The 25,038-nt window shown below is 45.2% G+C and overlaps 1 protein-coding gene across 3 annotated transcripts in view; it reads right to left on the bottom strand.

Moving 5' to 3' along the window:
• Positions 1-25,038, bottom strand: part of RPTOR (regulatory associated protein of MTOR complex 1) — a 496,675-nt gene that overhangs the window by 387,590 nt on the left and 84,047 nt on the right. For all 3 annotated transcript variants that reach the window (XM_033960074.1, XM_033960072.1, XM_033960073.1), the window contains exons 2-3: positions 12,866-12,968; positions 6,221-6,303 (exon numbers count right to left, since the gene is read on the bottom strand). In XM_033960074.1, coding sequence (XP_033815965.1) covers positions 6,221-6,303; positions 12,866-12,968 — 186 coding nt within the window. The remainder of the gene's footprint in view (positions 1-6,220; positions 6,304-12,865; positions 12,969-25,038) is intronic.

Below are 25,038 nucleotides of genomic sequence, written 5' to 3'. Positions count from 1 at the left end.
AAGCAAGCCATCTGCCTTTCAGTCAATTATGGCTCAGAAACATCTCTTGAAGCTGTGACAGATGATCTCCAAAGAGGGCTGGACTCATACTGGCACTCTGTAGGCTGCTCCTTGATTTACCTTCTGCCAGCTTCTTAATTAAGAGACTCTGGTCAGCTGTGTCTGACAGCCACCAGTGCTGAGAGAGGAGTCAAAGAATGATTTATTTTGTTTCTTAATCAGAAGACTGTGTCCAACCAGAAAATACTTTATTCCAAGCTGTGGAGCCTGATCTATAATTATCTAAGGGCCTATCCTCTCCCTACCGTCATTTAACCTTTGATGTTCAGGTGCCGAAAGCAATGCCTCTGCGAATGACTGCTGAAAAGTTCTCATCCCAAACAAGAAGAGAATGATGTGGACCATGAAACTTGCAAGTTATTTCACACTTTTCTAAACACTTTTTGTTTCGTTTCATATCACTGAAACAAAAAAGTGGCCAGAAAAGTGAGAAATAACTTGTAAGGTTCATGGCTCCATATCATTCTCTTCTTGGCCGAGCTGAAAACTTTTCAGCGGCCCCTTGTAAGCAGATACATGAAGAAAAATTAAACTTGCTTTCATCTTGTCTTAATGAAGTTCAGATCTCCAAGGAAAGATCCAAAATAGATGTCATCCCTTCTCTTGTCTTGTGGAGATAACCACCTTCGCCTAAAACCTGATATGAAAATCTTAGGAATCAGGCTACTAATCATTTCTATAGTACTACTAGACATACACAGCGCTGTACATCAAAACACAGAAGAGACAGTCCCTGCTCAAAAGAGCTTACAGTCTAGTCAAGACAGACAAACTGAACAAGAAGGTACATCAAGTGGGGGAATTAGAGATATTGGGGCTTAGAAGGTGGGTTGGAGTTTGGAATTGAAGCAGCTTTGAAGACTGCCAAAGACGGAGCCCGACGTACCAAGTCAGGCAGTTTGTTCCAGGCATATAGTGCAGCAAAGTAGAAAAAAGAGCATCTGGAGTTAGAGGACAAGGGTACAGATAAAAACAGACTTATATGATGAGTGAAGTGGCCGGGGGGAATATGAGGAGAGAGGAGAGATACTGAAAAGCTATGGAGCGAATACACTTGTAGGTCAGTAAGAGGAGTTTGAACTGTTTGCGGAGGCGAATAGGGAGCCAATGAAGTAACTTGAGGAGAGGGGTAATGTGGGCATAACGACATTGGCAGAATTTAAGGGGTGGAGCAGAGTTCTAACAGATTGAAGGGGAGAGATATGGCTTAGCGGAAGGCCTGTGAGAAGCATGTTGCAGTAGTCTTGGCGAGAGGTAATGAGGGTATGGATGAGGGTCTTGGAAGTGTGTTCAGAAAAGAAGAATCTGATTTTAGTGATATTGTAGAGAAAGAAACATGTTTTGGCAGTCTGTTGGATAAGTGAAGAAAAGGAGAAGGAGTCAAAGATTGACCAAGGTTGTGAGCTGAGGAGACAGGGAGGATGAAAGGGTTGTTCACAGAAATAAAGAACGGGAGATAAGGAGAGGGTTTATGTGGAATGATAAGGAGCTCAGCCTTGGCAGCGAGACATCCAGGTAGCAATGTCAGACAAGCAGGTTGAAACCCGGGACTGAATGTCAGTCAAGATTTCAGGTGTAGAGAGATAGATCTGCGAGTCAACATCAGAGGTGATACTAAAAGCCATGGGAGGAGATTAGAGCATCAAGGAAAGAAGTGTAGATGGAAAAATGAAATGGCTCCAGGACAGAGCCCCGAGGTACACCGAATGACAGTGGGCCGACGGTGGAGGAGGATCTATCACAGCATATGATAAATGTGCGATGGGAAAGATAGGGGGGGAAAACGTGATTACAGAGCCCTGAAATCCAAGCAAGGACAACATATCGATGAATAGGTGGTGATTTATTGTGTCAAAAGCTGCGGAGAGATCAAGAAGGATGAGGATGAAGTAGAGGCCTTTGGATTTGGCCAGGAGCAGGTCAATGGAGACTTTCGTAAGGGCAGTTTCTGAAGAATGAAGAGGCAACAGCCCAATGGAAGTGGGTCAAGGATAGCGTCAGATGAAAAAGTCAAGACAATGGCAGTGAACAGCACATTCAAGTAGCTTGGATAAGAAAGAGAGGAAGGAGACAGGACAATAGTTGAAAGGGCAGATAGGGTCCAGCGAGGGTTTTCTGAGGAGTGGTACAAGAATGGCATGTTTGAAGGCTTCGGGCACAGTTGCGGTGGAGAGCGATAGGTTGAGGATAGATCGGATAGAGGGTTGACAATAGGAGAGATAGTGGTAAGTAGATGGGTGGGAATGGGATCAGAGGAACAGGTGGCGAGTTTGAATGGTGAAAGAAAACATGTAGTTTCCTCCTCAGTAATTTCAGGAAACAAAGATAAGGTGGCAAGTGGCATGGGGTGGGTCTGATAGAGCGTGCTGGGGGAAGTTGTTCAGTTGAGAAACATAGAAACATGACGGCAGATAAAGGCCAAATGATCCATCTAGTCTCAGAATTCTCTCTTTCTCTCTCCAAGAGATCCCATGTGCCTATCCCAGGCCCTTTTGTGTACCTTGTTGTAGAAGTACTCAAACATAGTATGGGGACAAAGTGATGGAGCGGTTGGAGGGGGGTGCCCTTGAATAAGGACTTCAGTGTGGCAAAAAGGCAGTGAAGGTTGGAGCAGAGAGTCAGTTAGGTGGATGTAGTAATCTTGTTTAGCAAGTGAGAGAGCAGATTGGAAGGAGATCAGGAGGAATTTGAAATGAATGAAGGTAGCATAGAGGGAAAGATTAGATTCTTACCTTGATAATCTTCTTTCTAGTAGTCACACTCCATTCTGTAACATGTGGATAGTTAAATCCCTTCTCATGAGAATTCTTGTACGGAGTTTCATTAGCATTTTTTGTTCTGCCTCCCATCTTTCTGGGTTATCCTAAGAACATAAGAATTGCCGCTGCTAGGTCAACCAGTGGTCCATCGTGACCAGCAGTCCACTCATGCGGCAGCCCTCTGGTCAAAGACCAGCGCCCTGAGACTAGCCCTACCTGCATACGTTCCGGTTCAGCAGGAACTTGTCTAACTTTATCTTGAATCCCTGGAGGGTGTTTTCCCCTATGACAGACTCTGGAAGAGAATTCCAGTTTTCTACCACTCTCTGGGTGAAGAAGAACTTCCTTACGTTCGTACGGAATCTATCCCCTTTCAATTTTAGAGAGTGCCCTCTCGTTCACTCTACCTCCTCAGATCATACCAAAGCAGATGGTTAACCCTAGAGAGCAAAAAGAAGAGGGAGGGTATGGGAACACTTCCCAAGAAACACCTGCTCTGCTCATATCATTAAACGTATAATAGATAAACAAAACTTAACCATTTGCATTGTATAACACGGTAAAAAACAAGTCACCAACTTGAGCACCACCTGCACTAAAAGTGTGGGAGATTTCATAGATACCCCCTAGCATCAACGTGACAGTCGCATCCTCTATTCTTGTCAAGCCAGGACAAAGGAAACAAACAAGATATATGGATTCCCCAGCACCTTTGGGACAGTAAGCCGGCAAATGAACATCAGACAGGGCGGGCTTCGGGAACAGTGTGTCCGTCTACTAGAAAGAAGGATTAACTGAGGTGCGACAGACACTCCATTCCTGAATGTGTGGGACGTATCAAAGCAGTTCCTCTAGTTTAGGGTGGGACTAACTTAAACATCACTAAACATCTTCAAGACTAACTTTAAAACATTCCTGTTCAAAGACGCCTTTGGACTATGATCGTCTTTTAAGGATGTTTTACATGCATTTTAGACCTGCATTACTTCCGGTTGTTGTGTTTTCCCTCCCTCTTGTTCCTCCCTACTTCCTCTTTTCTCTATAATTATTGTAGTTCTTCCCCACTGTCCTTACGTTTCAGTCCTGTCTGTGGTTTACTGTGTTCTATTATTATTTGTGTTGTGTCCAATTGATTATGTATACTTTTGTGTTTCCCTTTTTTTGTCTTTGCAAACCGCCTTGAAGCTTGATTAGGTGGTATAACAAAGTTTTAATAAACTTGAAACAGATGAGCCTGCTGTCAGAACTGAAGATCCGAAGGCGGAGTCCTGCTTGGCCACCACGTCCACCCTGTAAGACTTTGTGAATGCATGGAGAGAAGACCAAGTGGCAGCTCTACAGATTTCTTCTGGGGATACCGCTAAAGCTGGGAGCTCAAGTGTGGAAGCTGCAAGCAGCTTACAAGGAGAACCTGTGCCTCAACAAGCCTAAAATACAGACTGCCTCTTGGGTCCAACAAACTGGCCGGAGACCTCAACCCCCACTAGATCACGCAAATTGGGGGGGGAAGAAAGCAGTTGGCCCTGAACCTATAAAAACTACAACAGAGCCACTCAGTCTGCACTCAAGCCCACTGTGAATGAACCTGGGCAAGCCTTGCTCCCAAGGGAACGGTCCCTGAGCCCCCGAACTTGTAGTGCAGGCTGCAAAAGTAGCTGCACTGCAAAGCAGTGTGCCCCTTGGAAACAGACCCTTGACCTCAGAGTCTGTGCTCTCCTGAAGCCAGAGCTGTCCCAAGAGTGGAATCCTCTGCAGCACCAAAAGCCTTGCAAGCGGTCCAAAAAAAACAAATACGAGCAGAAAAGACCGGCCTCCTACCATCTCACTTGTAGAGAGACAACCAAGGAATTGGAAGACAGCCCAGAAAAATGGGAGGCGGAGCAAAAGCATGCTAATGATGCTTCCTACAAGAATTCTCACGAGAAGGGATTGACTACCTACACTTTCAGGAATGGAGTGTTTGTCAAACTAAAAGTGATTATTCTGTTCATTGAGTGGAGAAAGAAAAGATCTTCAAGTACCAAACAATGCAGTCAAAAAGCAAGAAATTGGGGAAGAACGATAGTTAACTACTGATGGGTAACACATACCTGACGAAAGGAATTTAAACATACTTGGCAGGCTGCCTATGCACATTATATCTTATGAACTCTCTGGCATGAAGCAAGAGTTAGCAATAAATTTGAGAGGCTGAGGTTCATTACTGTCATGGTAGGCGTAAAACTGACCCATTTGGAGCCCTCTCCTCCCATCCCAACTGCTTCGGTTCTAGTAAGAACAGAACATATGCCATGCTGAAAGGAGAGCTTAGTCTTCAATCTAGGGCCTGACAGACTGTCAAGCCTTTGTGTCAGCCTACATTTGGTCCTGTGCAAAACAAATAGTCCAGAATCACCAACAACCATCATGGAGGTCAGCAGGACTAGTTATGAGCTATCATGGACCAGGGCTGCCATAATAACAAGCTCCAATCCCTGAGCCATCAATCATACCCACCCCAACCTGCAAAGGCAGCTAGAGCTGCTAATGACCAGGCTTCTACACACTTATGCTGTCTGAACTCAAATCAGTGCTGTCAAGCTTGCAGCATTAGTCATCTCTTCGTTACAGTTTTATGATGCTTGGTGAGGGTTAGGAGAAATTCTTTGTAACAAGCTGAAACTGCAGAATATATTACAAACATTTTTCCAAAACTAAAAAATTGTACAAGAAAAAAATAAATATTAAAAGTGTACAGACAGCAAAGAGGAGCTGGGGGACAAGGTGGAAGGAGGAAGGGAAGGAGAGCAGACAGAGAGATAAGAGCTTTACGAGCACAAGGGAGATAGAAACATATAAAAACATGATGGCAGATAAAGGCCAAATGGCCCATTTAGTCTGCCCATCTGAAGTAACCATTATCTCTTTCTCTCTCCGACAGATCCCACCTGCCTATCCCAGGCCCTCTTGAATTCAGACACAGTCTCTGTTTCCACCACCTCTTCCAGGAGACTGTTCCATGCATCTACCACCACCTTAGACTACTCCTGAGCCTATCACCTCTTAACTTCATCCTATACCCTCTCATTGCAGTTTCCTTTCAAATGAAACGTCTCTATCATATCTCCATATCCATCATCTCCCCCTGTGGTGGCTGCAGTGCAGTAGGTGGGGATTGAACAGGGAGCACTGAACTAGCCATAAGCAAGTGGAAGTGCAGCAGAACACACACACAACTTAACAGCCTTTAACAGCATGAGAAAAGCAGGACACAAGATAGATTCACAGGTCAAGGTTTGTTGCTAGTGAATCAATGGAAGACTCTTAAGAGATGATGGGGACGGACACTGTGGAGATGAGAAAGATGAGGGTCAGAGGCTAGAAAGACAGAAAAGAAAATGCAAAGCAAAAGCCGCACTTACCCTGGGCTGCCAATTTTCATATTGCTTCTGTAAGTTTGCACCAATTGTTTCGAGGGCTTTCTGAGGACCCATTGAAAGAGGATCTAGAAGGGAAACAATATTGAGAGCCTGATAAAACTGCTTATAATACTGATAACACAAACCCATTCCAAAACGAGCTTAGAGAGTTTTTAGATCATTCTATGATTTCATTATTCACCTTCTACCTCTGAAAACCAGAGAAAGCTGAAGTTATCATCAATTACAATTGATGTAAGTCACACTACCTGGCGTTAAATCAAGGTAAGTATGTCCACCTTACAACATACGCAATGGGAAAAAGATGCCGGTGACTGTTCAACAACATTGAAAATGAAATAAAGAGGAGGCAAGAACAACCCATGAGAGTCCTTAATTATCTCAAAGAATGTATGCTCATATCCTTGTAGTGACTTGTATCAGACAATAAAAGAAAAACAAAATTAAGACTAGAAATTTGAGCTGCTGCTGGGCAAGAATGAGGTGCACTGGCAGAGCTTCATAAGTCTCAGAGGCAGATTCTCAAAACTAAAATCTGCTTTTAATGTGTTCACTAAACCAGTTCCAGCCAGTTTAGTATTTTAGTAGCGGATTATCAAAATGGCTTACCGTGGTCTTTTCCGAGTTTTCTAGCCATGCAAATGTAGTACAACTAGGTCATTAATATTCAAATGATCACTCCAAGTGATTCTCCAACCTCACTGTGCCACATTTGCAGCCAAATTCTGCAGACAGTTCTGAGCTGTTGCCTTACTTTCTGATCAGTGCCTAAGCGCTGATGGGCTCAGGCACTGACAGGAAAGTAATGTTTGACAACTTAGAACCCTCCCATGTAATTAAAATTTTTTAAAAAATTGAAGATTGGCAGGAGGGATGCCCACTCTCTCCTGCCGCATCGCAAATTAACCCGATACTGCTAACCATGCCACCCCCACCCCCACCCCATGCAGCAGGAGAGATGCCCACTCCCTCCTGCCGCCAAGCAACGCTATCTCCCCCCCCCCATCGCCCGCCCAGCAGCGGGAGAGATGCCCACTCCCTCCTGCCGCCAAGCAACACCCCCCCAACATCCCCCATAGGAGGAGAATTAAACAACCTGGGCCAATCAGAGCTTTAGGCTCCTCCCCAGTGCATCCCAGGATGCACCAGGGAAGGGAAGGCCCACCATTTTGAAGAGGCAGGCCTGCTGGCCAGAAGGAGTAGGCATCCCTCCAGCCAGCCATAGTAAGCAAGGTAAAGGGGAGGGGGGCAGGGGGTTGCCAGAGGCACTAGGGGGGGTTGCATGGCAAGGGGAGGGAGTAGGCATCTCTCCTTCTGCTGTGGGGAAGGGGGTCGCTTGATGGCGGTAGCATGACAGAGTAGGCATCTCTTCTGCTGCCAGGGAGTGGGGGTGTCGGGGGGCATTGCTTGGCGGCGGGAGTGGGCATCTTTCCAGTTATTGGTGATTGTGCATCTCTCCGGCTGCCAGGGGGTGTTGCTTGGCAGTGAGAGGGGCATCTCTCCTGCTGGGTGGGGGCGTGTCGGATGGGGGTTGCTTGACTTTAGTGGCTCGATTTGCTGGGGGGGAGGGGTTTACATTTATTCTGTGCTTGTGCCCACATCGCTATCAGCAGCGATGAGCACATGCAAATGTAGCGAATCTTTGCTACTCTCTGCCAATTTCATTGGCATGAACTTTTTTGGATTATGACTCGCTTTTTAAAATTTCTACAATAACGGCTGCAACAGCAGTCCATTGATTTTTAATGCATATTTTTGAGAATCTAGCCCTCAGTACTGGAAGCAGGGGGTCCTGCAATGCAGGAAAAATGTTAATTGCCAGAACAGCACAAGGGTCTCAGTGGTGGAAACCAGATGTGCTGCAGGGCAGGAATGAGGGGCACTGAGAAGTTAAGGTCTTCAGCAATAGTCTGCCTATTGAATTGTTGGGGCCTGGTGATCAAAGCCCCCAGGTAAGTGAAACATTAAAATACTTCTACAGAAACGGGTAAAAAGGAAAGGTCTGGAAAGCAGTGTATACTAATGCCCTAAGTATGGGAAGTGTGATTCTGGATCTATAGGCTATGGTGGAAGAGGCTATTTTAGATTTAGTGGTGATCACGCAGATGTGGTTCATGAAGCACCACGACTGGGATATATTGGGCTGGACAAGGAAGGAAGAAAAGAGTGGCATTATACGTTCAAGATAATATTAAAGCAACAGAATTGCAGTCACTTACAGGGTAAGGAAAAGGCACTGTAGGTCAAGAGGGTGTGATATGCAGTGAAGTGAAGTGTTGCTGAAAGAGAGGATAGTGACCTTCCTAGAATCTAATGGGTTACAGGATTTGGGGCAATATGGCTTTACTAAAAGTAAAGCGTGCCAAACGAACCCGATTGAATTTTTTGATTGGGTGACCAGAGAGCTGGATCGAGGACATATGCTAGATGCAATTTACTTAGATTTCAGCAAAGCCTTTGATACGGTTCCTCATAGGAGGCTCTTGAACAAACTTGAAGGGCTGAAGTTAGGACCCAAAGTGGTGAACTGGGTCAGAAACTGGCTGTCGGACAGACGCCAGAGGGTGGTGGTTAATGGAAGTCGCTCGAAGGAAGGAAAGGTGACTAGTGGAGTCCCTCAGGGTTCGGTGCTGGGGCCAATCCTGTTCAATATGTTTGTGAGTGACATTGCTGAAGGGTTAGAAGGAAAAGTGTGCCTTTTTGCAGATGATACCAAGATTTGTAACAGAGTAAACACCGAAGAGGGAGTGGAAAATATGAAAAAGGATCTGCAAAAGTTACAGGAATGATCTAAAATCTGGCAAGTAAAATTCAATGCAAAGAAATGCAGAGTAATGCATTTGGGGATTAATAATAGGAAGGAACCGTATATGCTGGAGGGTAAAAAGCTGATCAAGTTTCAAGTTTTATTTTAATTTGATGAGTCGCTTAATTTAATTTTTACTAAGCGAGTTACAACATAGAAAAAAAAATAACATTTATTTTAACATAATGTTTAAAAATTTTAAAACAATAGTTAAGACCAAAAGACATATAGACCAACCGGGACACTAGGTAAAAAAAGGGCAGAACTACGGGGAGAGGGACCTTAGGATGATAGTGTCCGAAGATCTAAAGGCGAAAAAAACAGTGCGACAAGGCGGTGGCTGCTGCCAGAAGGATGCTGGGCTGTATAAAGAGAGGTGTAACCAGTAGAAGAACAAAGGTGTTGATGCCCCTGTACAAATCATTGGTGAGCCCCACTTGGAGTATTGTGTTCAGTTTTGGAGACTGTATCTGGTGAAGGACACAAAAAGGCTTGAAGCGGTCCAGAGGAGGGCGATGAAAATGATAGAAGGTTTGTGACAAAAGACGTACAAGGAGAGACTGGACGCTCTGAATATGTATATCTTAGAGGAAAGGAGGGACAAGGGAGATATGATTCAGACGTTCAAATACTTGAAAGGTATTAACGTAGAACAAAATCTTTTCCAGAGAAAAGAAAATGGTAAAACCAGAGGACATGATTTTAGGTTGAGGGGTGGTAGACTCAAGAGCAATGTAAGGAAATTCTTCTTTACGGAGAGGGTGGCGGATGCCTGGAATGCGCTCCCAAGAGAGGTGGTGGAGATGAAAACAGTGACGGAGTTCAAAAAAGTGTGGGATGAACACAGAGGATCTAGAACCAGAAAATAATGGTAAATATTGAAGAACTAAGGCCAGTACTGGGCAGACTTGCACGGTCTGTGTCTGTATATGGCTGTTTGGGGAGGATGGGCTGGGAAGGGCTTCAATGGCTGGGAGGGTGTAGATGGGCTGGAGTGAGCTTTGACGGAGACTTCAGTAGTTGGAACCTAAGAACTGTACCGGGCAGAGCTTTGGATTCTTGCCCAGAAATAGCTAAGTAGAAGAAAAAACCCCAAAAAATTTTTAGATTGAATCAGGTTGGGCACACTAGATGGACCATTCGGGTCTTTAACTACCATCATCTACTATGTTACTATATAGAAGTAGACAGAGATTTAGAGACATTCAAAATATAGCTTTGAAAGGGAGGAACCACTAATTTAGCATGCCCGATATTGACTGGGATATCCCTATTGCAGGGTCTCCTAGAAGTAGGGGAATCTTGGATTCTTTACAGGGAGAATTGTTCCTGCAGTTAGTAATGAAACCCATACAGGCCACACTGGTTGCTTAAGCCCCTCCTATGGGAGGAGTCTATCAAAGCCTTAGGCCCCTCCCTGGTGCATCCCAGGGTGTGCCGGGGAGAAGAAGGCCCATAGTTTTGAAGAGGCAGGCCTGCTGGCTGGAGGAAGAGAATGACACAGGGACAATTTTTCTCTATACCCATAGGAACTCAATTTTCTTGCCCCATCCTTGTGAGTTCTGTCGCTGTCCCATTCCTGTAAGCTCTGCCTTAACCACACAAGCTTCAAACACTTATGATTTTAAAGTATTTGAGGCTTGTGCAAATGAAGGCAAAGCTTGCAGGAATGGGGCATGGACTGGAAAAGAACTCACCAGGATGGGACAGGAAAATGAGTTCTCGCGGGGACAGGGAAAAATTTGTTCCTGTGTCATTGTCTAGTAGGTATCCCTCTGGCTAGCCTTTGTGAACAAGGCAGGGAGGGCAGGGGGTCATTGTGGCAGTGAGAGGGAGCATCCCTGCTGATGCCGGGGGTAGGGGGGGTGCACTGTGTGTGTGTGTCGGGTGGGTTGCTCGACAGTGGGAGGGAAAGGGAATTGGCTGGTAGAATACTTGCACACTAAATCGGTTGGAACCAGTTTAGTAACCATCATTAAAGGCACAGTGGGTTTTGAGGATCTTCCTCTTATTGCTTATGAATGGGGACTGAGTTTGATGTTATAGTGGAGATCATTTGACATCCAGTGATCACTGGATGGTGTGAGACTTCAAAAAAAAAAAAAATAATAATAATCCCTTAACTTTGAGATGGGGGATTATCTCAAGGAGTTGTTATATGGATGAAGTAGGACAGAAGTGTAACTGAAAAAGGAAAAAGAGATTAGCCTTCATAAATTACAAGAGATCACAGAAGGAAGAGAAGCAACAATACCCAGACATTGTTCTATTAATATAGAAGAGGACTAGTCCATGCCAGTCCTGCACCTCAAGCATCCAGAAGACCCAGGATGCCCAGGTGCTGGAGAATCTTGCTTGCTCCGACACATGGCTTCCACTATGGGCTGCTTGAACAGGAAACTCAAGCATTCTGCTCCATTAGGCCACTGTTTAAATATTAATCCATCTTTAGCTACCTACAGGACATGCATCTGATTTTCAATGAGAATTTTTTTACATTACTGTTTAATGTGCTTAACGCTGGGCTATAAAACAAAAGGTGAGCTAAAGATATGTGTCATTTCCCTGTAAAAGGGGAGAGGGAAACATTATGGGAATGACACCTATTACGTGAAGTGCAAATCGAGCTCTCAGTGGCCTTGAGTTCCAGGGAAACAAACAGAACAGCAAAGCCAGCATTCCTGCAAGGTAGGGACCCATCAATCAGCCCAAAGGCAAGACAGGAAAATAAAAAAGGAAGCCTATCAACTGCAGGATCCCCTCATTATCTGCAGAGGTCTTAGAACACCAACTATGCTTAAAATGCCCAATGGACTACGACACCTATTCTATCCTCCTATTCCCTGCCCCCCCCCCCCCCCCAATGTATTAAACTGCTTTCCAGAGGACATATCACTGAGGACTCACACTGGCTCCCAATACAAGCCACAGTGCACTTTAAATTCCACTTCCTACTATTTAAAGCTATAAACGGAGATAGCCCAACATACTGGAACAACCGACTAACTCAATCCACCTCCACCAGACACAGGAGAACCCACTCACTATTCACACACCCGCCAAGCAAAAATGTCAAACGAAGAAAACTATATGACAACCTACTGGCCACCAGAGCAGCGAAACTGGACCGACAACTCACCAATCTGCTGACTTCGACCACAGACTACAAAACCTTCAGAAAAGAAACAAAAACTCTACTCTTCAAAAAAATACATAAAACCAATATATCACAACCAGATCTGTCCCAAGCTTCACCTGCAATACTATCTACTCCTTAGCAAATTAGAAAATGTCCAGACTATTCCTTATGTACTTCTAAATATCATGACAATTCTTATGCAATCCGCCTTGAACAGCAAGGTAATGGCGGAATAGAAATCACTAATGGAATGGAATATTGATCAGGGAAAACATTGCAGCTCTTATAGGCTATGACTTGTTTTGTTCAAACCACCTAGAATGCCACATTTTCTCAATAGGCCATGACAAAAAAAAAATCACAATCATCCTAGTCTACAGAACCCCTCCTCCCCTATGTCTGTCCTCAACAAACTACTAGCCATTATAAGACTTCAATTTCACAGACTACCCAGAAGTCACTGGCGCTCCACTGTCCGATCTGGGATTCACACAAGTCACCAGAGGGAGGGGCTGTGTCTGCCAAGAACTAGCTTGTAGTAATTGGATAGATGCAGTTGAAGGCTTATGGTGACATACAGTAGCCCATGAAAAGCCAATTCCAATTAAGCCAAAAAGGTGCAGAAGGAAAATGCTGGCCAGTAAGACAACAGTCCCAAGTACACAGGCATACACACACTTACCTATCCAGCACTCCAAGCGGGCACAGGGACTTGTCTTCACCACATCTGGAGGGTCCACGCCAACATTTAGGCATAAAACTAAGGCAACGCTAACAGTCTTCATCTAAAGAGGAAAAGGAGAGCACAGGTCAAACACTGTACTTGAAAATTTCAAGTCACACATTTACTTTTCAGCATGGCAGTAGTTTGGGAGGAGGTGAGGGGCAGGGAGCATTGCCCCCCCCCCCAAAAAAAAAAAAAACCCAAAACAAAACACCAACAGATGCCTGTCTCCGTCCTTTCCTGCATGCTTTATCTTCAGGCTGGAAGCAGCATCAATCAAGTAAACCCATTGCCTTCAGCAGCCTCAGAAGCTTTCCTTCTGCCACAATGTCCTGCTAATGCGGGGTCAAGAAGCTGAAGCAGCAAGAAAGCTTCTGGGGCTGCAGAAGACAGTGGGTTTACTTGAATGACACTGCTAACAGTATGAACACTGAAGTATGCAGGGAGGGAGAAAGGAGAGACAGGTTTTCTGCCAAGAAGAGGGGTTGGAGAAAAGAAATGTAGCACCTGATTGGGGGAAGGGATAAGGGAGAAAGAACCACCAAATCACGGGGTAGTGAGAGAGGAAGAAAGGAGAGATATGCAAGACTTCAAAGGGGGGAGAAGAAAAGAAAGGAGGGAGATACTAGATCATGGGGGGGGGGGGGAGGAGAGAAACACTGGATTTGCAAGGAAAGAAATGCAGGATGGGATTAGGAGAATAGAGGAGAGAAAAAAGATCAGATGGATACATGGGGAAGAGAGAATAGGAAAGACACTGGACCTAAAAAGGGGGTGAAAAAGATGGTATAAAGTAATGAATATGCAGTCTGTGGCACAACTAAGAGTTTTGAGAGCGAGAGAAATGCTATATCACGGAGAGGGGGCAGGTGAGAGATGGGAACATGCTGGCTACAAGATAGAAGTGCAGGAGACAGGGAAGAAGGGGGGAGAAGCTGGGACACAGAAAAAAGTGCAGAACAGATAAGAACATAGAATGACAAATATAAAATGGGCAGGATAATGGAACTGGGGGGAGGCAGTACAGAAGATGAATGGGATGGGGAAAAACGGAAACAGCAGAATATGAATGGGACTGAAGGGGATAAAGGGAACAAAACAGATGGTGGAATGGGAGTGTGTTGGGAAGCAGAGCAGAAAATTATGGCTAGAAGAGATGGACTGGGAATTTCAAGGGTATAATGAGTACCTGGCAATTAGTGTGTATGGGAGGTATGTTGATGGATTGGGAGAATGAGTGAGGGTAAGAAAACAGGGATGAAGCAAGAGGATTGACTGAGAGAGTGTGAATGACCTGAAGAATGAAGAGAGAGGATGAGACATTGAAAAGGATGGGGATGTTGGGGAGGATATGGGAGGAAGGGAGGAAATAAGGTATGAGACAGAGAAGAATGGCTAGGAAGCAAGAGGAGGAAGGAGAGACAGGGATGGAAATGGGGCTGAGAGGCAGAATAGATGAGTACAAAAGATGGAAATGGGGGACTGAGGAGGGAAATAGGAAATTTGGGAAGAGACAATAGCACTGCTGAAGAGGGAATGAGAGAGATGGGAAGATAAGAGACTAGAGGTTGAGAGTGAGAATGAGGGTTAAAATCATATATACGTGGATAGTGAAGCAGAGGTAAGTGGGAAAAGAAAAAAAAAGGATCAGTGCCAAATGGATACAGAAAAGGAAGGGAAGGCCAAGAGAAGAGAAAAACATGGAAAGGCAAACTGGGAAAAATTTAGCAGAAGATCAAACACAAAAAGTTGACCAACCCATTTTATTTAAAACTTTTCTATACCATTTAAAGAAAAGACTAAACAGTTTACATCGATAAAAACATCAGACAAACTAAAATCTTAAAATCTCCATAAGTAAATGGTTTCTTCTGTTCAAGTGACAGCTAAGAAATCACACAAATGCAACAACTGAGTTTTTAACTGTTTCTTAAATTGAAGCCAATTTACACATAGGGCTCCTTTTACAAAGGTGCCCTAGTGTTTTTAATGCACGCACCGGATTAGCGCGTGCTAGCTGAAAATCTACCGCCTGCTCAAAAGGAGGCGGTAGTGGCTAGCGCACTATTCTGCGTGTTAAGGCCCTAGCGCAGCTTTGTAAAAGGAGCCCATAGTCGTGATTGGTCCACCAAGGCGTTCCACATCTTAACACCAGCAATACAGAATGGCATTGCTTTAGTGTCTGCATAATTTCCCTGCACTATTGGGTTTAATAACCTTTGATTTTCAGATCGTAAAGATCTATTTGGCTTATAAAGCCCCACAACTTGCCAAAAGTATTATGGTGTTTGATGGATCACAGAAATTACCTTATGTTGTACCTGAACCAGAACTGGTAGACAAATAAATTCTTTTTATTTCGTTATTTGTCAATGATAGGAATTTTTCAATTTTGAGAAAAGTACATCTTATAGTTTTTTTGTATTTTGGCTGAATACAAGAGAAACTGCATTTTTTTAAAATCAGAATTGCACTGCTTATGGAGTGTGGCGGAGGGGAAGGAGGTCTCCACTTCTGGTTTTGTCTGCTTGTTTTTTAGGGTCCTTATTTTGTACGAGCGAAGGTCTAGAATTAATCAATCACTGTGAGCCATATTGGCTCCCCAATACTGCATTCCTACATCTAGATCCTGTGTATTTCTAAGGAGGAAGGGAGAAAGATGGGCTTCAGAGGAGAAAAGGTCATGGTGTCAGACAGGAAGTGTGCTCTCCCCTTGCAAGTTCATGTGACAGGGAGCTAATTTTCAGTTTTACAAAAAAATGTTATATAACCTTCACTGTTTTGAAATACTGGCTTCCTATTCTGTTTGTGTTTTTTAAGGACCATAATAAATATGTACGAGATGTATACAAATGATATGCTAATATGTCAAACACACCCTTCCCCAATGAAAAAACTACACCCATGCCTTTCAGATTCATTTTATGTTCTGCAAATTATTGGCATATTGGTTTTAGAGGAAAAATACTGCATTATATTTGCATACACAAATATCTAGCTTAATTTAATTAAAGATTTAACACCCGCTTCATATCTTACTGGAATCTGAACAGTGCACAACAGTATGAAAGTAAACAAAAGAAAAAGCACCAATGTTAAAATTTATAAAAACAAAAAATAGTTACCAGAGATAAAATATACACTGCAACTCTTGTCCATTACAAACCCTACCAGATTCCAGCTAGGAATACACTCAAACACGGTGACCGGGCAAGAGGGGGGGGATGGGGGACCCAAAACCCACTAGTATGACTAGATACTTCAGAGCCAAGCTCCATGCTCGATCAGGTTGTGAACCTGGGAACAGCCATTAGACTTAACCATGCTGCGCGGCTGTAGCCTGCACGGGGAGCTTGGCCAAGGACAGGAGCACCAACAGTCAACCTACCACCTACTGGGAAGGTAGAGAAAAATACTGGATTGCTCCAGGGAGTTTTCTCTACTTCCATCTGCTGATAGGAGGGGATAAAGGGCAAACGGGTTAAGGGGGAAAGAGAATGGCACTTGTAAACCGCCTTTTGAGGTTACATAGTCAAAGTGGTGGACAATGAAGGATTAAGTGACTTGCCCCGGATCACAAGGAGCAGCGCTGGGATTCGATCTGGGTGCAGAGGAAACAGATCTACCACTAGGCCACTCCTCACCTACAGTAACAACCTGTTGGTTAACACTAAAAAAGCCAAGTTTTCAGTTTCTTCCTAAATGCCAGCTTTATTTAAATGATCTCCATTCATTCCACTGTGTCTCCGCCTTCTAGTGGAAATCAATTTCAGATATTCAACAGAATGAAATAGCTAATCTCAAAACTTACTGAAAACAAAGAACTTGTAACTTGAATCCACTTAAACATTTTATCAGATACCAGATTCTTAGATCATTACATTACATTAGTGATTTCTATTCTGCCATTACCTTGCGGTTCAAGGCGGATTACAAAAAGGATCTATCTGGCCATTTCCAGAGGAATTATAGAATAGTTAGGGAGTAGTCAACTTGGTTCATAGGGATGAAGTAGTTCTTGTGGTAGCCAGTGGCTTTATCACATCTTTTTCCTTAAGACCTACCTCAGCTGCAGTATTTTCAAACAGCTGTAACCAATATGTACTTCTTCACAGCAAGTTTCAAGTTTATTAAAATTTGATAAATCGCTTATTACATACTAAGCGAGTAACATTAAAATATAAGATAGATCAAGAGTTAATTATACAATTTTAAAAGGGGTTAAAAACAAACTGACAAAACAAACAGACTCAGATACATAAGGGAAGGAAAGGAAGAGAAGACAGTTACAATATTGATATTTTTCATAATTGGGAAGAAAAGAAAAACCAAATAAGGGAAAAACATGAGGAATGGGATTGGGATTGGGATTGTTAGAAATGAATTATTTAAACATTAAATGCATCTCTAAATAGAAAATGCCAGGTCAGGATTTTAAATTGGTGGACTGGCCCAGCAAGCTAAGATTGAGAGCCAGGGTTCTTCGTGACATTCAGAAACTCATTTCACCCTCCTGCCTCGAGTATTTCAGAGATCGTAGGTCCTCTGGGGCAGGGAAATGACTGCAACTCCACTTCAGGTTAGGTAAATCCAAAAAAAGTTTTTTTAAAGTACAGTGACTCAGTAGATTTGTCTGTATACCACATTATAAAGGATACATTTGGCTATTAGAATCAACTTTAAGATCACAGTGGCATTGAACGTCTGCACATAGTCAATGGAATTGTCAATGGGACCAAGTACATCACAATACTGTAAACATGCAAGGTGCCATCAGCTCAGCTCAGCCAGGCCAGTTCCTGATGACAACACAGGCAATCAACCAGAAGCATCAGAACATCGAGTCAATCAACGGGCCTGCCCAATCTCCGGATCTGAATCAGATCGAGAACTTGTGGCACAATGTAGCCTGGGAGATATCCAAGAGACATCTAACATCAAAACGTGAACTCAGACACTTATTGCAGCCTGGAACTGGTCAGATTGGTCCACTCAATGCTAACACGTGGACAGGTGGATCAAGAACAGAGGGTGGCCCACTAAATAAAGATTTGAGCACCATAGGTCATCTTCTCTGTTTTCTTTGTGTGCCATTACTGACATACAAAACAACCTTTTCAAGGCCACCTGCATGAATATGATGGGTAGATGGTGCTCATATGTATATTACTTGATTTACGCAGAAAAACGATTAACATGGCAATTTTAACAAAAACTCAAAAATTTAAGGCCAAGCTAAAATAAAAAGTTCATTCTAATAGCCAAATGTATCCTTATAATGTGGTACACAGACAAATCTATTGGGTCAACAAAAAATTTAAATAAAAAAGTCAGAAAGTTGAAAGACAAAGTACTACTTGAAAGGGTCCAGAGAAGAGCAACTAAAATGGTTAAGGGGCTGGAGGAGTTGCCGTACAATGAGAGATTAAAGAAACTGGGCCTCTTCTCCCTTGAAAAGAAAAGACAGAGGAGACATGATCGAGACATTCAAGATAATGAAGGGAATAGACTTAGTAGATAAGGACAGGTTGTTCACTTTCTCCAAGGTGGGGAGAACGAGAAGGCACTCTCTAAAGTTAAAAGGGGATAGATTCAGTACAAACATAAGGAAGTTCTTCTTCATCCAGAGAGTGGTAGAAAACTGGAATGCTCTTCCGGAGCCTGTTATCCCCTCCAGGGATTCAAGACAAGGCTAGATAGGTTTCTGCTGAACCAGAATGTACGCAGGTGAGGCTGGTCTTGGTTAGGGCACTGGTCTTTGACCTGGGGGGCCGCCACGTGAGCGGACTGTTGGGCGCGATGGACCACTGGTCTGACCCAGCAGCGGCAATTCTTATGTTCTGAATGCAAAATTCACAAGTGGTTCCAGACTTTTGCACACTACTGTAGTTCCCGGGCTAAGAGGATTACATATTTCTTCCAGAGCAACATCTCCAATGGGTTAATTTTGCCCATAAGGAACATAGCTCTATACCTGGATATGTTAGAGATTATCTCCATCTCTCAAACATACTACTAGTGCTCATCTCAGTACCACTATTCCATCAAGAGCCTCCTTATGGAACTCAAAGGGTACATTATCTTGAAACAATGCATGTGGTTTCATGAAGTCATGGCCCAAACCACCCAAGACCCAGAGGTGACACCTCCATATCCCTGCCCACCTTGTCCTTAATATGTCCTCCAAAATGGAGGAATAATGGCCCTCTACTATTTTTGCATTGATCTTTTCAAAACCTGCAGGTTTTGTAGCACAATGATACTAGAGTTGTTTTGTGTCAGACTGAGCTGAGCAAGTTTTCCCAAGCGCCTTGTTATGGAGGCAATATTTGAACCCCACTTATTCATATGCAACCACTCTTCTTCAGGCTTCAGCCTTTTCTTTGATGAATCCCAAGGGAACTTGTGGCTTTGATCCCAAATTGGAATGCCCAACACAATCGAACAGTACCGTATTTTCACGCAAATAACGCGCACCCGTATAAAACGCGCACACGGGTATAGCGCGCAGAAATCACGCTGATATGCACAAAAACTTTGGTATACCGCGCTCACGGGTATACCGCGCATGCTGCCCGACGCTCCTTTCGCCCACCCTGACTTTCCGTGCGCTGTCCCGACTCTCCGTTCACCCCCCCTGACTTCCGTGCACTGTCCCCCCTTGAAGGTCTGTCCCCATCCTGAAAGCCTGATGCCCCCCCCCCCGACGTCCGATACACCCCTCCCCCCGAAGGACCGCCGATTCCCCAACAATATCGGGCCAGGAGGGAGCCCAAACCCTCCTGGCCACGGCGACCCCCTAACCCCACCCCGCACTACATTACGGGCAGGAGGGATCCCAGGCCCTCCTGCCCTCGACGCAAACCCCCCTCCCCCCAACGACCGCCCCCCCAGCCGACCCGCAACCACCCTGGCGACCCCCACGACCCCCCCACCCCCCTTCCCCGTACCTTTGGTAGTTGGGCCAGAAGGGAGCCCAAACCCTCCTGGCCACGGCGACCCCCTAACCCCACCCCGCACTACATTACGGGCAGGAGGGATCCCAGGCCCTCCTGCCCTCGACGCAAACCCCCCCCCCCCCCAACGACCGCCCCCCCCCCCCAAGAACCTCCGACCGCCCCCCCAGCCGACCCGCGACCCCCCTGGCGACCCCCCCACCCCCCTTCCCCGTACCTTTGGTAGTTGGCCGGACAGACGGGAGCCAAACCCGCCTGTCCGGCAGGCAGCCAACGAAGGAATGAGGCCGGATTGGCCCATCCATCCTAAAGCTCCGCCTACTGGTGGGGCCTAAGGCGCGTGGGCCAATCAGAATAGGCCCTGGAGCCTTAGGTCCCACCTGGGGGCGCGGCCTGAGGCACATGGTCGGGTTGGGCCCATGTGCCTCAGGCCGCGCCCCCAGGTGGGACCTAAGGCTCCAGGGCCTATTCTGATTGGCCCACGCGCCTTAGGCCCCACCAGTAGGCGGAGCTTTAGGATGGATGGGCCAATCCGGCCTCATTCCTTCGTTGGCTGCCTGCCGGACAGGCGGGTTTGGCTCCCGTCTGTCCGGCCAACTACCAAAGGTACGGGGAAGGGGGGTGGGGGGGGCCGTGGGGGGCGCCAGGGGGATCGCGGGTCGGCTGGGGGGCGGTCGGAGGTTCTTGGGGGGGGGACGGTCGTTGGGGGGGAGGGGGGTTTGCGTCGAGGGCAGGAGGGCCTGGGATCCCTCCTGCCCGTAATGTAGTGTGGGGTGGGGTTAGGGGGTCGCCGTGGCCAGGAGGGTTTGGGCTCCCTTCTGGCCCGATATTGTCGGGAAGTCGGCGGTCCTTCGGGGTGGGGGTGCGAGTGGTCCTGCCGGGGGGGGGGGATGTATCGGAGGTCGGGGAGTCGGCCGGGCAAGAGGGCTTGGGCTCCCTCTTGCTCCGATCGTGGATGCGGGTGCGGGTGGGAGCGCGTGCGAGCGGTCGTTGGGGGGGGGGGGTGCGAGTGGTCCTGCCGGGGGGGGGGATGTATCGGACGTCGGGGAGTCGGCCGGGCAAGAGGGCTTGGGCTCCCTCTTGCTCCGATCGTGGATGCGGGTGCGGGTGGGAGCGCGTGCGAGTGGTCGTTCGGGGTGGGGGTGCGAGTGGTCCTGCTGGGGGGGGTGAATCGGGCGGGGTGGGAACTATGTTTTAAAACTTTTGTATACCGCGCTCACGCATATAACGCGCGAGGGGTATGCGCGGTAGGTAAAAACGCGTATAACGCGCGCGTTATATGCGTGAAAATACGGTAGATCCCAAGATACCTATTAAAACAAGCAACATTCCAAACAGAGCTTTCTAGAACCATTTTGTTCACCTCTACCAGATAATTATGCATTTAAAAGAAAGTGTAAATAATTGTCTCTTGGTGGTAGCTGGTCCTGAGCCACATTATATACAGCAATCCCCAGAGCCAGATATGCCTTGTCTAAGGACAGGCAGCTTTGTGTCTCGTATACTGGAAGGCATTTGCTGAATCTAGCAGTTGGGTTTTAATAAGAGGCAACATCGCTATCAACATCATTTAAGTCTAAAACAAAACCATACTAAGAGGAAGATTCTCAAAACTTAATGAGCCTTTAACGCGGTCACCAAACCTGCTCCAGCCAATTTAGCAGGTCAGTATTTTATCAGCTGATTATCAGAATGTTTCACTGTGTTCTTTTTCGAGCTTCCTAGCTGCCTCAGACTCTGCCATGCAAATGTAGTACAACAAAGCCATTAATATTAAAATGAGCACTCCGGGTAATTCCCTAACCTCGTTGTAGTACATTTGCAGGTAAATTTTTCTGGCAAGGTCTAAGCTGTTGTAATCTTATTTTCTAGCCCGCGCCTGAGCACTGATTGGCTTAGGTACAGAGAGGAAAGTACGGTTTGACAGCTCAAAACACTGCAATCCCCCCAACGCGAGTCACGAGAACTGACTGCAGCCAATCGGGGAGCAGCACCAAATCAGGCAGGAACACGAACAGCACACACCTGCCTTCTGCACTGCTCTGCCTGGCCCCAAACCGAAGAAGAGCTGTCCGGCGAGAGAGACAGGCAGGAGCGCTCAAAGAGGACTAAAATAAAGGTACCTCTGGGGGAGGGGGGGAGTATTCGCTCCATAAGACGCACCCTTATTTCCACCCCCTTTTTGGGGGTGGAAAAAGTGCATCTTATGGAGCGAAAAATATGGTAGTTTGAGCATTTGTACCACTTATGACTATACACTGAGAGGTCGACAGTTGTTGTGGTTCCAGCTTCAATTTCCTGAGCGCATCTGTAATAATGTGAGGCATGGTAGCTGATTTTAAAAAGCCACCACACCTAGGAATCATCTCCCTTGTCAAGCGGGACTATTGCCTCCTGACCTCCGGTTCCTGAAAGGGAACCAGAGTCCTCCAGGCAAGAAACTGCACTCTGGGACAGTAAAGGCATGGAGTCCAATCTCCAATCCTCCCAGGTCACTCAGGCTGGGCATCAGGTTCCTTAGTGGCAAGGAGGTCTCCTAGAGCGGAATCTCTCTCCAGTCCAAGGCTGGTGCACTCACAGGCAGCGCAGAGCACCCTAGCCCCATCAAATAGGAGATTAACAAAATATGGGGTAAACCACTGAAAAGGAGACCCCCATGGACCCCTAGAGGACCTCAGACTGACTTCTCTTGGGCTCTGCTGCTACTATGCACTTGCGCTTCGCGGACTCACTATTCAGGATTTCTTTGCTGCCACATGGACTCCCTACAAAGTTTCTTGGCATCTTTCTGACCACAGCTTAGCATTAACAGAACCCATCATTTTCCACTTCTTAATCAGAGTTTGGACATTATTGATTAGTATTTTGAAATTTTTGGATTATCTTTTTATATCCTTCTCCTGACATAAAGTTGAACTACTTTTGCTCACAGATCCTTTGACGGTTCTCTTGCTTCCCTCTTGCTTCAGTAATCAGCAAAGTCAGTGTTTCTCAAGAGCTAAACAAACTCATTGACTATTTATACACAACTACAATCACATAAGGCACAGGTGTGGTGGATACTTACCTTTCATTGCCATCTCAACCTGTGTGTGTCAACTTGAGAGTATATTATCAGCCCAAACATTTGTAAGGTTGTAAAGTTAGGTCCTTCAAGCAAGTAAACAATCCTGGATGGGTAACTATATCAGCAGAGCCTTGTTATCTTACGGCGCCTTCCGAAAAGAAATTAAGACAGTATTATTTGATAAATCTCTCTCGTAACTTGATGTTTTTATTCCTTAACATAATAATTTTACTGTATAAATTTAAATTTTCATCCTTTTTTAGTCAATATGCTGTATTCTAATTTTAAAATTTTGTACTTCGCTGATTGTCCAGTTTTATTCTTTTGTGTAAACCACCTAGAATTCTTTTGATTGTGGCGGTATACAAAAATAAAGTTATGTTATGTATTTTCAGTTATTATGATTATTGAAGGACACACAATTCTGTGATAGACAGATAGCTTCACCTGACCAATATTCCTAAATTAAATTACAGTGTTTTGCAGGATCACTCATTTTCCACAAATGGTACACATCTTACAAATTCTGCCAAGGGTATAAATACAGTAGACTCTCAGTTAACCAGCATCCATGGGGATTGATAGATGCCGGATAAATATAGTTTCTTTAATCGAATGATGGTGTTAAATGCCTGGAAAAGGCTCATTCATGAGGAACACTGGAAAAGCACAGAACTTATCTAAACCTGCTCAAATTTCCAACAATGGCAATATTCATCATACAGCAGAGTTAATTACAAATGCAATGGCTGCCAAATGCTTTCATTGTTGAACGTAATCTTCTTTGACCAGAGTTCATAGTCTTTCATTCCCCATTTAGAGCTTCTGCATGTTAATCTCAGATTCTAGGTTTCCTAGCAATCACCATAGCACTAGGACTCCCCTCCACAAACACCAGTCCCCCCTTGTCCATCCTCTGGGTGTTCATTAGGAGTCACAGCAGAAAGAAAAAAAAAACCTTCCAGCTAAGACCTGTCAAATGTACAATTTATAAAGAAAACTAGAGCATGCAAGGAGGAGGAGCAGAAAGCTCACCCTGCAGCATCCCAAAGTGCAGCCCACAGGTAATAAACGATAGAGAATCCCAACAGCAGATGTTATCTTTCAGCCCCATTTCTAAGAAAGAACAAGACTGTTGTCCTGAAAGCCTGCCATTTCCATGTCAGCAGGCCATGTACTACTGCTTCCCTTCCCAAGGCATAATTACTGCACCCCAGCAGAGTCTCTGCCCCTAAAGTCAATATCACTATACATCGGGTGCAGCCTGCATTTGGATCTGAAGCAGATATAGATCTGCAGAGCTGCACTAAGTACTTAATGCACTTTAGATGCAAGGTGGGGGACAGGTTAGGGACTGCTCACTGCAGTCCCAGACATTCAGAGGACTGAACTCCTGCTATCCTCCTCCTAAGCATAAATTCTCACCCACCAAAAGGAAGATGACTCTACTCAGACTGACTGTAAATATAATTTCAAGAATGGCTGAAGTTGAGGGAAACCTTCTAGAGTCCTCTTTATTTGAGAGAATCAAAAGTCTGGTGGAAATCTAAAAGGTCTGCAATACATACATTTATTAGAACAGGAGCACATTGGGCGTGGCTTGGCAGATCACCGTGATGGATATGTAATCGTTTCGCTCCTCAACTCCAGGTGTCCTTCGGTGTACTTTTTTGTCATTAGTTGGTTCCTTCCTCAGAAGAAGAAAAAAAAATGATTTACATGGCAGGATGACTTCTACCCGACAATCCAAAATAGAGGCGGCATTTTCGGGAGGTAAAGCAAAGCGATTGAAGTTGGACCCGCCGACACCCTCAAAAGTTCCGCTTCCTAAAGAGGCTGTAGAAAACGCCTCAGATAACACGGACCTGATAATCGAGCTCCGAAACATCAAGCAATTGCAGCTGGACAACGAGGGGAAATTGGCAGAAGTAAAGGAGGAAGTGGTTAATTTAGCCAAGCGGATGGAGCTGGAAAATAGCCTTGTAGCACAACTTGAAAGTCGGGTTGAAAAAACGGAGATGGGCTTGAAGCAGTGCCATAAGGATCACCACATAGTGCAAGGTCTGGTAAAGCAGATTGAAGATTTTGAAAATCGGCCCAGAAGAAAC

Source organism: Geotrypetes seraphini, chromosome 10, assembly GCF_902459505.1.
Source record: "Geotrypetes seraphini chromosome 10, aGeoSer1.1, whole genome shotgun sequence".
NCBI classification, from domain to species: Eukaryota; Metazoa; Chordata; class Amphibia; order Gymnophiona; family Dermophiidae; genus Geotrypetes; species Geotrypetes seraphini.
The sequence above is the reverse complement of the archived record's forward strand: the minus strand, read 5'-3'. Positions and strand labels throughout refer to the sequence as shown.